Genomic DNA, 13,440 nt, shown 5'->3' on the forward strand with positions numbered 1-13,440 from the left:
ATTAGAGCACAAGTTCATAGGAGATTCTGGCAAAGATATGAGGCTTGAGGATAAGTTCAGAGATCCACAGCAGTGGCACAAACTTTAATAATCAGGCAATGATAGGTGTTAGGTGTTGCCTGAAATAGTGTTCTGATGTAAGAAGGTGGGGTCAGACTTAAAGAGATATCACACTCGCCTACATCGTAGTTGTGTTTGGCGCTAGTCAGCTAGTTGGCTACTGGATGGAGCAGGTCTTTCTCTCCTGTTTTCTGCAAAAGGATAGCTCCAAGTGCTGATTCGGAGGTGTCTCTCCAGATAAAAGGCATTTGCTACGTCTGGTTGTATGAGGACTGGAGCTTGCGTGAATAGTTCCTTCAGGTGGTCAAAAGCATGTTGTGCAGCCGGAGTCCAGGTGAAAGAGGAGCCTGTTTTGGTCAGGGCTGTGATAGGAATACATATGGAGGAGAACCCACAGATTAACCTTCTGTAGAAGTTAGCGAAGCCCATGAATTGGTGCACCATACATTTGCTCTTGGGCACAGGCCAGTCGATAAAGGTCTGTATTTTCTCTGGGTCCATCTTTATGAGCCCTGGTGATAGAATTTTCCCCAAGAATTCAATGGTGTCCACTTCAAAGGTGCATTCCTTAAGTTTTCTGTATAAATGGTGCCGTCTCAGATTGGCAAGAATGATCTTTACATGTTTCGTGTGCGGCCAATGAAAAAGAGAAGATGAGGATGTCATCCAGATATACCACAAGAAGGGTATCCAGAAGATCTCTGAAGACATCATTAATGAAGTACTGGAATGTTGCTGGGGAGTTCCAGAGCCCAAAGAGCATGACGGTGTATTCAAAATGGCCTTAGTAGGAACGGAAGGCAGTCTTCTAATCATGAAGTTTAAAAAACATAAGCGCTTCCTAAGTGACTGGCACACTTACTTAAATATGTAAATTCTGAAAAATATGCCAGAATAGTTAAATGAGTATATATATACACACATATAAAAAGTGCAATGCAATATGCAGTAAGCAAAAAAGCAAACAATGTTAGTATTAGTATAACTCTGAGCGTGGTAATTCGATTTGTTTCAATGTTCAGCTGAGATATGGAGTCCACAGTGATCTGTGCACTGTGTAACAAAGCACAAAGACAACACGCTCCCAATGTGTGATAGTACCTGACCTTAGTATGTTTGAAAAGGTCCCAAGTAGGAGCGGTAATTCAAAAGATGATAGAAACCGAGCTGATGTGCCCATTTGACGCTGTACCCGCGATCTCAGTGGGATAGACTGAAGAGCCTTCGCTGCTGCGGTGTATTGATAGAAGTGCTGCTCCGTGTGAAAAAGGGTCTCCGGTGACACCTTTATGTAGGAAAACTGTGAAATACAAAAGGAACAAGAGCGCACAGCCCAATCTAAGAGTCAAACTAACCTCTTGAAAAAGTCTGGTGGAGACCAGAGGAAACGCGTTGAGGCATCTGTACTCACCCCCGTTAAGACTTTCAGAACAGCTGACCGGCTGCAACACGAATGGATTTCATGCATTTGGCTTGAGGAACAGCGAACTGACTGACTAAAGATCCCAGTGTTTCCGGCAGCTCTGCATACACCTTAACTGTGGGGGAGTCTCATTACGGTGATATAATCACACACTGCATCTAATTGTTTTTATCCTGTACGTTTATTATTGTTTATGCGCTTTTATCTTTTAGTAAAGACTTTTACTCTTAGATTGGGCTGTGCGCTCTTGTTCCTTTTGTATTTCACAGTCTTCTAATCATGCCCTTCCTTCACTCTGACGAGATTGTAGGCACCCCTGAGGTCGATCTTGGTGAAAATCTGTGCATCTTTAATCCTGTCAAGCAATTCGGAAATAAGAGGCAATGGATAGCTGTTCTTCACCGTAATGGCGTTAAGAGCCCTGTAATCCATGCAGGGTCTGAGACTGCCGTCTTTCTTCCCCACAAAGAATATGCCGGCAGTAGGGAGTAGAGACATCCATAGGGCAAGGGTGCTCCAGGCAGCAAGTCAATGGGGCAGTCGTACGGCCTGTGAGGTGTCAGCTTATCAGCCCCCTTTTTCTTGAAGACATCCGCGTAAGCCTTGTACTTTGATGGCAGGGCAGATCCCACGGTGGCAGCAATATGAGCAGGGGCTGCAGAGAAAGGACGTAGACAGGAGGTGGTACAAAGAGACGTGGAGAAAGTCAGTTTGCAGTTCACCCAGTCCACTGACGGGTTGTGTTTCTTTAGCCAGGTGATTCCTAAGATAGCTGGAAACAGAGGAGAGGGGACGATGTCCCATATGTTGCGTTCTTGGTGTCTCTCCCTTATGCTGAGTAACAAGGTGACAGGACTTGTCTTCAGAGTGCTGCCATCCACCATATGCAACAGAGAAGGGTGTGTTTTGGTATGGGTAGGCACAGAGATGGGAGGCAGGGGTAGCATCGAGGAAACAGCTACTGGCCCTGGAATCTATGATGGTGGTTAGCTCAATGGGATTCATTTCCCAGCTGTAGGACGACATATATGGCAAGGCGTTATACACTGGAAGGCTGAGACAGATAGTCTGAGGTGGTGACATACGGGTCTGAGGTCTTGCAGGACAGTCTTTTAGGACATGGCCAGGCTTGGCACAGTAGAGGCAGAGCTGGAGTGTACGTCTTTTAGAGCTCTCCATAGCTGACAGTGGTCCATGGACCAGGCCTATATGCATTGGTTCTCCTTTGTCCACAGCCCCAGCTGAGAAGGATGTAATGGTAGCAGGAGGAAGGAAGAAGTCAAAGAGTTGAGGCAGTGGTAGCCTTGTTTTTCTTGTCATCTTTCGTGGAAACGATGATCCAATTGTGTGACCAAGAGTATCAACCCCTCCAGGGTGGCAGGAACTCCATTCCGCAATAGCTCATCCTTCAGGTGATCATTCAATCCGAGGTGGAACTGGTCTATGAGGGCCACGTCATTGAGGGCAGTATCAGGAGTGACTTCTCGGAATGCCATTATGTATTCCTCTACTGGTCTTTTTCCTTGTCTCAGGGACCGGAGGGTGTTCTGTGCTTTGGCAGAATGTAGTGGGTCATCGTAGAGGGTGTTCATTGCTATTATTAAGGACTTCCAGGTCTCCAGGATAGGACTTCTGGTATATAGCAACTGATGAGTCCAGGTCTGTGGATGGCCGGACAGCAGGGAGATGGCAGTGCACACCTTGACGAAGTCTGTAGTGTAATTGCGAAATCTTGAGCAAAAACAGCAGCTCACAGGAGGTGAAAAAGGCACAATAGTGAGAGCATTTACCTGTGAACTTCTCAGGTAGAGCAACAGTAGGCTTAGGTACAGAGGCCTCATACAGAGGAGATGGTTGATCAGGAGAAGAGGGAGGTAAAGCCGCTGCTTCAGCTGATCACTGCTCCTTGTCTCTCTCTCTGCAACAGGATTTCCTGGCTTGCTTGCAGCTCCTTAATGGCTTGCGTCATATTGGTTAGCTAATGGGTAAGCGCAGGCAGCGGGTCCGGTGTTCTCATGGGTTCCATGGTAGGCTGATTTATTATATCAGGGGAAGAGGACCTTCCCAATAGCAGGAGTGAAACCCAGTGGCAGAGAACACATAAAACAGACAAAGTCTAAGGCTAAACAACAGGCAAGGGGTGCAGCAGAAATCAGTAAAATCTGTGGTCAGGGTAGGCAGCAAAGAAGCAACGTCAAAAGGGCAAGCCAAAGGTCAAAAGCCAGGGAGTCCAAAAACAGGGATGAGGAAGCAGGAAAAGGGAACAGGATAAGAAGCGCTTAGTCTCTCTGAACCAGCCAGCAGAATAACTTAGCAATGAGTGAGAGGACTGTCCTGGCTTTAAACCCTGCAAGGACCAGGAACGCCACCGTTGCTCAGGTAACGCAGGTGCAGCAATCCCCTGAGCACCTATGGGAGGCAAAGAACACAAAGGTGTAATCAAAGTACACTCGCCCCGCGCTAACTCGTGCACACCCGCAAGAGCGCCATGACAGTCACGGGGGGTCCCAGCGACACCTTTAAAGTCGTGTAAAAAGTTTGATCGGTAAATGTGATTGTGCTTGCATGATCGCATTTACTTTCCACTTGTAATACAAGAGCTAATTAGCGCTTTAAACTCCCCATAGAAAATATGGGGAGCATAAATTACAGCGAGTGCGTGCAAACTGATGTGAGGTAATTTTGATAGCGCTCCACTTGTAATTGTAATGCTCATGGGATACTCCTCTATTAGACCGAACTCGGCCAGTAGTCTTGTTATCCCGGCGTCGAGCCGGAAAGATAGGGAATATCCCAGAGCAGAGAATATTAGACAAATGAGGAGAGCGGCACTCACCACAGGCAGGACAGCACAATGCAAATTACGAGAATGGTCAGGCAGGCAGGATTCGGCAACAGTAAAACAGTCCAAGGACAAACCACTAGAATGGTCAGGCAGGCAGGATTCGGCAACAGTAAAACAGTCCAAGGACAAACCACTAGAATGGTCAGGCAGGCAGGGTTTGGCAGCAATAAATAAGTCCAGCAATTCAGGGGTTAACCAGGTAGAGTAGTGAGACAGGCAGGGTTCAGCAACAATATATCAGTCAGAAATGCAGGGTTAAACAGGTAGCGTAGTGAGACAGGCAGGGTTCAGCAACAATATATCATGGTCCAGCAAACGATCTATCACTCCCAGGAGTACACGAAGTAGCACCTATACTTGGGCAGTGACAGATAGCTTGCTGCCCGTTTAAATAAGCAGAGGATTGGCGCCACAGGACCGGCCGGCATCAGGAGCGTGCAGTGATGACGTCAGCGCCGCACGCATCCAGAGCTGACACAGCCCTAGGCAACTAGCAAGAGGAAGACGCCGCGCCCCTAGCAATGGTGTGGCGTGACATAGCCCCCTCCTCAAGAGTTCCCTCCGGGAACCAGAGTCGGCTTCAAAGGGTGAGCAGCATGGTATTTGGAGACCAGAGATGGAGCATGCACATCACGGGCAGGAACCCAGGAACGATCTGCTACAGAGTAACCCTTCCAATGTATCAGATACTGCAGTTGTCTGCGCCTGTACCTGGAGTCCAGAATCTTAGCCACTTCATATTCGGGGTCACCACGGATCAAGAGCGGAGGAGGAGGAGTTCGGAGCCGGGTATATCTATTCTTGATGTATGGTTTGAGCAGTGAGATGTGGAAGACAGGATGTATGTGTAGGGTTCTTGGCAAGGCCACTTTGTAGGCAACAGGAGACAGTCTTTTCAGGACCTTGTAAGGACCGATAAACCTAGGCCCCAATTTGTGACAGGGTTGACGTAGACGAATATGTAGAGTGGAGATCCAAACATGTTCACCCACTGGAATGGCACGTACAGAAGCCCTATGACGATCAGAAAACTTCTTATATCTAGAGACAGCTGAACGCAGCTGAGAGCGAATACGTTGCCAATGAGTGGTGAGTTCAGTGACGTGTCGGTCTGCAGCAGGAACCCCAGTGGACTGAGCTGAAAGAGGGAAGATACGAGGTTGATACCCTGCTGCAGCTTGAAACAGAGAGCATCGAAGAGAAGAGTGCCAATGAGTGTTTCTTGCCAGTTCAGCTAGGGGTAGCAATTCAGACCAGTTGTTGTGGCGAGTGTTGACAACGGCTCTAAGGTAGGCTTCAAGATCCTGGTTTGCTCTCTCAGTTAGTCCATTGGTCTGAGGATGGTAGCCAGACGACAGGGAAACAGTGGTTCCAATCAACTTACAAAAGGCTCTCCAGAAGGCAGAGATGAACTGTGGACCCCTGTTGGAAACAATATTCACATGAAGTCGCACCACATGCAAGAGAAAAAGGGACAGTAATTCCTAAGCAGAAGGCAGTTTGGTTAGGGGTACGAAGTGAGCCAGTCTGGAAAAGCCATCCAACACAACCCAGATAACAGTATGTTGGTCGGAAGAGGGAAGGTCCACAGTGAAGTCCATTGTTATGTGTGTCCAGGGTCATTTGGGAATGGACAATGGTTGGAACAAGTCAGGAGGCAAGGATCGGGTAGTCTTGTTGGCAGCACAAACTGTGCAGGCTATCACGTAGTCCTGAGCGTCAGACTTCATAGTAGGCCACCAAACATGTTGGCAAAGACGCCTGAAGGTCCTAGTCGAACCAGAATGTCCTGAGAGTTTGCTATCATGAGCCCATGCTAGCACAGGGATACGTAAGTTCCGAGGTACAAAGAGGATATCAGAGGCCATGGGGGCACCAGGAGGTTTACTAGACCGAGCACATTGCAATCTTTGCAGAAGGGTGGTATTGAGTTGAGCAATGACACAGGAGGGGGGAATGATGTGTTCAATTGGAGCTTCAGAAGAATCACTTGAGTGAGGGAACTGACGGGAAAGGGCGTCTGCCTTCTTGTTCTTGGTCCCAGGAAGATAAGAGACCACAAAGCAAAAACGGGAAAAGAACAAGGCCCACCTGGCCTGTCGAGGATTGAGTAGATGAGCAGTTTCTAGGTAAGTCAGATTCTTGTGGTCGGTGAGGATCTGAATAGGACTGGCGGTACCCTCTAACCAGTAATGCCATTCAGTCAAGGCCATCTAAATGGCTAAGAGTTCATGATTACCCACATCGTAGTTCCTCTCAGCAGGAGTAAAACATTTAGAGAAAAAGGCTACAGGGTGTGACTTGGAAGTAAAAGGGTCCCTTTGGGTAAGAACTGCTCCAGCCCCTATCTCGGAGGCATCAACCTCTAAAGTGAACTGTAGGTCAGGATCAGGATGGTGGAGCACAGGAGATGAACAAAAAGCCTTTTTCAGACAAGAAAAGGCATTTATGGCCTCAGGAGGCCAATGTTTACAGTCTTTGTTCCGTTTTGTCAATTCAGTGAGAGGAGCTACTGTTTGAGAAAAGTTCTTTATAAACTTGCGGTAATAATTGGAGAACCCCAAGAACCTCTGCAATTCCTTTAAAGAGGTAGGTTAAGGCCATTCTAGTACAGCGGTGAGTTTAGCAGGATCCATGGCAAAACCCTTCTACGAGATGACATATCCAAGGAATTGGATCTGGACTTGATCAAACTCACATTTTTCTAGCTTGGCTACCAATAAATTATCTCTGAGATGAAGAAGCACCTGTCTCACGTGCCTGTGATGCTCCGCTAAAGTGGAAGAGAAAACAAGGATATCATCCAGATAAACTATGACAGTGCGGTTGAGGAGGTCACGGAAGACGTCGTTTACAAATTCCTGGAAGACTGCAGGGGCATTACACAGCCCAAAGGTATTCGTAATGCCCCGATCTTGTGTTAAAGGCGGTCTTCCATTCATGGCCTGGAGAGATGCGAATCAAATTGTATGCCCCACGTAAGTCCAATTTAGTGAAAAAGCGAGCATCCTGGAGTAAGTTATACAGTTCAGTGATCAAGGGAATAGCGATTCTTGATAGTTATGTTGTTCAAGGCCCTGTAGTCAATGCAGGGTCTGAGCCCACCATCCGTCTTACTGACAAAAAATAAGCCAGCCCCAGCAGGAGAGGAAGAAGGGCGAATTAAACCTTTAGCTAGGTTCTCTTGGATGTACTCCTCCATGGATTTGGTTTCAGCATTGGAGAGCGGATACGTCCTGCCTTTAGGAAGTGGGGCTCCGGGAAGGAGGTCGATCTTGCAGTCATAGGGAAGGTGGGGTAGCAGCACGTCGGCTGCTTTTTTCTCAAACACATATGCAAAGTCTGCATAAACCAAAGGAAGGATGGAAGGAGTCTGGATGATGGCTATGGGAATGCGGAGCAGAGGAGTGACTTTAGCAAGGCAGGAGTGGAAACAGGAGGCACCCCAAGAAGCCAGTTGTCCTTCAGCCCAGTCAAACTTTGGATTATGTAAGCAAAGCTAAGGAAGACCAAGGATGACAGGCTGAGCTGGGGAATGAATGACCTTGAACTGGAGCTGTTCGGTATGAAGAACACCTACGGTCAGGGGTGCTGACTCAAAATGGATCAAGCCTGAATCAAGGGGGGTGCCATCCAGAGTAGTTATCTTGAGACAATGTATTTTCCGTAGAAGAGGTAGACCAGCTTGAATCATAAAATGGTGATCCAGGAAGTTTCCAGCTGCCCCTGAATCAATGAAGGCCTGAGTGTGGACAGTATTCTGAAGGAAGGTAAGGGTAACAGGTACCAGGATCCAAGAGGAGTGAGGGGATTTGGTAGAAATCATGCTTAGAGGTACCCCTATGTTATCCTCTAAGCATTGGCTTTTCCCGGCCGAATATCACAGTCCTTTAGTTGGTGGGAGTTAGAGCCACAATAAAAGCATAGTCTCAGTCTCCATCTTCTCTGTCTTTCAGACTCTGAAGGTTTGAAGGAGGAGAGATCCATGGGTTCCTCCACTGAGGTAACTGAAGCTGCTGAAGGGGTAGAGGATGCAGCCGAAACCGGACGAACAGGGGGATGGGAAGGGAGGACCCTCCTTGTTCTGTCTCTCTCGGCTTGTCTCTCCTGAAAGCGAGAGTCCAGGCTGATACAAAGCGCTATAAAGTCATCCAAAGAAGAAGGAATATCATGATAGGTGAGTTCATCTTTGATGCGTTCATGCAGACCCCTCCTAAAGGCTGCCTTGAGAGCACTGCCATCCCAAGTGGTTTCAAGTGCCAAGCGGCGAAACTCAATGGCAAACTGTGCCACAGTTTTGTTGCCCTGGCGGAGATCCAGAAGCGAATACTCCACAGCAGAGGTACGGCCAGAAGTGCTAAACACAGAAGATAAAGCAGAAATTAAATTATCAGCATCATGCAGGAGTGGAGCATTCTGTTCCAGAAGAGGAGAGACCCAGGCTAGGGCCTTGTCTTTCAGCAAGGAAATGATAAAGGTGACCCTTGACTGGTGAGACTGAAAGGTGTGGGGATCATTACGGAAGTGCAGCCTGCATTGGTTGAGAAAACCCCTGCAATCCGTAGTACCATCATACTTGTCAGGCGAAAGTATCCGGGGTATGCTTCCAGAAGCAGAGGGAGAAACCACAGTACTAGGAGTAGGGACTGGCAGTGAAACAGGAGCAGTATTCCTCGATGTTACTAGTAAGGAGAGTTGAGCAGTAATAGTCTCCAGCTTGGAATCCAAATTCTGCAATTGTGTAGTATGGGTTCCCAACATCTGTCCTTGGAGATAGCTCGTGCCACCTCATCTGGCTCCATGGCCCAAGTATAATGTAATGCTCGTGGGATACTCCTCTATCAGACCAAACTCGGCCAGTAGTCTTGTTATCCCGGCGTTGAGCCGGAAAGATAGGGAATATCCCAGAGCAGAGAATATTAGACAAATGAGGAGAGCGGCACTCACCACAGGCAGGACAGCACAAGGCAAATTACGAGAATGGTCAGGCAGGCAGGATTCGGCAACAGTAAAACAGTCCAAGGACAAACCACTAGAATGGTCAGGCAGGCAGGATTCGGCAACAGTAAAACAGTCCAAGGACAAGCCACTAGAATGGTCAGGCAGGCAGGGTTTGGCAACAATAAATCAGTCCAGCAATTCAGGGGTTAACCAGGTAGCGTAGTGAGACAGGCAGGGTTCAGCAACAATAAAATCAGTCAGAAATGCAGGGGTTAACCAGGTAGCGTAGTGAGACAGACAGGGTTCAGCAACTATATATCAGTCAGTAATGCAGGGGTTAACCAAGTAGCGTAGTAAGACAGGCAGGGTTCAGCAACAATATATCACGGTCCAGCAAACGATCTATCACTCCCAGGAATACACAAAGTAGCACCTATACTTGGGCAGTGACAGATCGCTTGCTGCCCATTTAAATAAGCAGAGGATTGGCACCACAGGACCGGCCAGCATCAGGAGCTGACGTCATCGCTGCACGCATCCAGAGCCGACACAGCCCTAGGCAACAAGCAAGAGGGAGACGCCGCGCCCCTAGCAACGGCGCGGCGTGACAGTAATATGGATTTGAGAGTAAAGAATACCGCAACCTCGCGATTGTGTTTACGCTTCTCGCGCTAACGATATCGATCCACTTGTAATCTAGCCATTTGTAAGGGAAAAATGGGGACTTATATATTGTATATCTAATTTTGCATAACATATATGAAGAAAATGTCTGTAATGTGTACTGTAAATGTATATCTGTATTTCTGATTTTTTTGTCCTTAAAGAGACGTTATACACAAGATTTTTTTTTGCATAAATGTTTTGTAGATGATCCATTTACAGTATATAGCCTATAAAGCTTTTTTTTTTTTTTTTTTACAAATGTAGTTTTGCTTATTTTTAATTAACATTGCGCTGATTTTCAGACTCCTAACCAAGCCCCAAAGTTTTAGGAGAATACTGATGTATACCTACTCCAGCTTGCTCCTGTTTGTGTAAATAATCTTTTCATATGCAGAGGAAGAGGGAGTTTCTGCTTTTTTGGCTATAGAACCACTTGCAGCGGGTGTTTCAGCTAACCTTTTTAACTGGGAGCTTCTAAGTACGTTTTTTAAACGGTTTTATACTGGATTTTTAGATCAATATCTGTGCATATTATTCTTTATAGTAGTGTCTATTACATGCAGTTAAATGAAAATTGGTGTATACATCCCTTTAATAATATTTTTTTTAAAAAAAGCAGTGTAGATCATTTAGAGATAAGATATATTGCTATCTCTTTTATACCTATTGTATAGGTAATTTATATGTATGCACATTTGTTTATCATGCAGATACTGAACATTGATCATTTTCATTAACAATGTACATTGTGTATTCACTTTATAAGTATACACAGTTTCTGCTTATTCTGGACAATGATTTACTGTGTACCTGTTGGTCTATATGTGATGCTTCTCTATCCAGTAAGGCCACATGACAGGCTAAATGTGTGTGTATGCTTAAGTATATGCATGTATACTACATACTGAAGCTTATGTCATGTACAGATTTATACATTTATGTATAAGTTTATATATTTTAGGATTCATTAGGAAAAAAAAGTTTGGATGTCCGGACTGATGATTTTTTTTATCCTTCAAGAGATGTAGAGTTATGTTCTCTTTAAAACAGAGTCCTCCTCATTGACCAGCGGTCCTTTCTCATGTTGCCAAAAATCCTTCAGAGGCGGCAGCCTTTATTAAAGGATTTGGAGGATATGGGAATAATTAATACCAGTGCTAGTGTCGCCTCAGGGTCAAGGGTTTTACTGCAATCTGTTCATTGTCCAAAGGGACTAACAGTCCTGCCCTAGATTTAACAGCCCTAAACATGTTTGTCAGGGTTCCCACTTTTATAATTGGAACAATCCACCGAAATTTGAACCTTAATCTAAAAGGGGCATTTTATGGCTACTATAGACCTCAAGGATGCATATCTGTGAATCCCTATACACAGGGATCAATTTCAGTTCCTGAGGTTTGCATATCAGGACAAACACTGCCAGTTTGTCTCTCTCCTGTTTAGTCTGGCTACGGCTCCACACATCTTCCCAACGGTGCTGGGTACAATCTTGGCGGTGATCAGAATTCAGGGTATTTCAGTTGCACCTTATCTGGATGGTATACTAGTGCAAGACCATTCCTGTCACTAGCTATTGCTCATATTCACAAGCTTCTGCCTTCCTTCAAGACCATGGTTGGAGAATCAATGTACCCAAATGCTCATTATATCCTGCTATAAGGGTAGAATCTTTAGGAGTCATAATAGGCTCAGTCCTTATGCATCTGTTCCTGAAGTAACCTTGCAAAATAAAGATTCAGAGAGGGCGTATCGCTCCCTGCAAAGTGCTCAATTTCCATCAGTAGCTCAGCGCATGGAGGGGGTGGGTCTTATGGTTGCTGCTTTAGAGGCAGTTCCTTTTGCCTGTCCTTACTTGAGACCCATTAAATTGTCTATGCTACCTCAGTGGTCAAAGAATTATCTACACTTGGAAAAGATTGTTTTGGATGTCTCCATCAGACAATCTCTCTCTTGGTGGACACAAAGTCTTTATTTGACCTTTGGGGCATCCTTCCTTTGTCAGTCATGGGCTATTGGGCTGACAGATGACTATGGGGGCGGTCTGGGATTTTAGAAGAGCACAAGGAGTCTTGTTACCAATAAACATTATGGAACTTCAAGCGATTCTTTGGGCTTTTCAGTCCTGGCCCCTTTTCAAGGAGGAAATGCTTATACATTTCCAGTCAGACTATATTGCAGCGGTAGCCTACATAAATCATCAGGATCTCAAATCTTTAGGTTTAACGGCATGGAGATTGAATGCCTAGTTTTGGGACATAGAGGTTTCTCAGGTAACAAAGCCTGTGACACAGAAGATTTATCACAAAATTTGGAAGGCATAGGGGGGTAGTTATCAAGCCGTCTACTTTTCTGGCTTCGCCGGCCCAATACGCCCGCCTAAGCTCGCCTACCTTCGCCGCCGCGGACCTTGAATACGTTCGCTTAAGTTATCAAATAAAGCTGTCAAAAAGCCGCGGGGCGATGAGCAGCGGACTGTGACAGTTATCACTCATCCGATCTCGCTGCCCTTCGGCTTTTTCCCAGCTTTATTGCTAGCCTGTCACTAAGCACTCACACTAAACTGCACTGTTCTACCCCCTATACCGGCGCCCCCGGAGCCCCCCGCAACTAAATAAAGTTACTAACCCCTAAACCGCCGCTCCTAGACCCTGCCGCAACTCTTATAAATGTATTAACCCCTAAACCGCCGCTCCCGGACACCGCTGCCACCTACAGTATACCTAGTAACCCCTATCCTGCCCCCCCTACACCGTCGCCCTCTATTATAAAATTATTAACCCCTATCCTGCTGATCCCGCACCTCTCCGCAACTAAATAAATAGTTTAACCCCTAAACCGCCGCTCCATGAACCCGCCGCAACCTATATTAAACCTATTAACCCCTATCCTGCCCCCCCTACACCGTCGCCACCTATAATAAATTTATTAACCCCTATCCTGCCCCCCACTACGCCGCCGCCACTGTAATAAAATTATTAACCCCTAAACCTAAGTCTAACCCTAACGCCCCCTAACTTAAATATTAATTAAATAAATCTAAATAAATTAACTCTTATTAACTAAATGAATCCTATTTAAAACTAAATACTTACCTTTAAAATAAACCCTAATATAGCTACAATATAAATAATAATTATATTCTAGCTAACTTAGGATTTATATTTATTTGACAGGTAACTTTCAATTTATTTTAACCATGTACAATAACTATTAAATGTTATTAACTATTTAATAGCTTACCTAGCTAAAATAAAGAGAAATGTACCTGTGAAATAAATCCTAACCTAAGTTACAATTACACCTAACACTACACTATACTTTAATAAATTATTCCTATTTAAAAATAAATACTTACCTGTAAAATAAACCCTAAGATAGCTACAATATAATTAATAATTATATTATAGCTATCTTAGGATTTATATTTATTTTACAGGTAACTTTGTATTTATTTTAGCTAGTTAGAATAGTTATTAAATAGTTATTAACTATTTAATAACTACCT

General features: G+C 45.3%; 1 protein-coding gene across 1 annotated transcript; it reads right to left on the reverse strand.

Moving 5' to 3' along the window:
- Positions 1–201: 201 nt before the first annotated feature.
- LOC128664604 (uncharacterized) lies at positions 202–771 on the reverse strand. The gene has a single exon (XM_053719421.1). The coding sequence runs from the start codon at positions 769–771 to the stop codon at positions 202–204; it is 570 nt and encodes a 189-aa protein (XP_053575396.1).
- Between the last annotated feature and the right edge of the window lie 12,669 nt (positions 772–13,440).

This window comes from Bombina bombina, chromosome 6 (genome assembly GCF_027579735.1).
Source record: "Bombina bombina isolate aBomBom1 chromosome 6, aBomBom1.pri, whole genome shotgun sequence".
NCBI classification, from domain to species: Eukaryota; Metazoa; Chordata; class Amphibia; order Anura; family Bombinatoridae; genus Bombina; species Bombina bombina.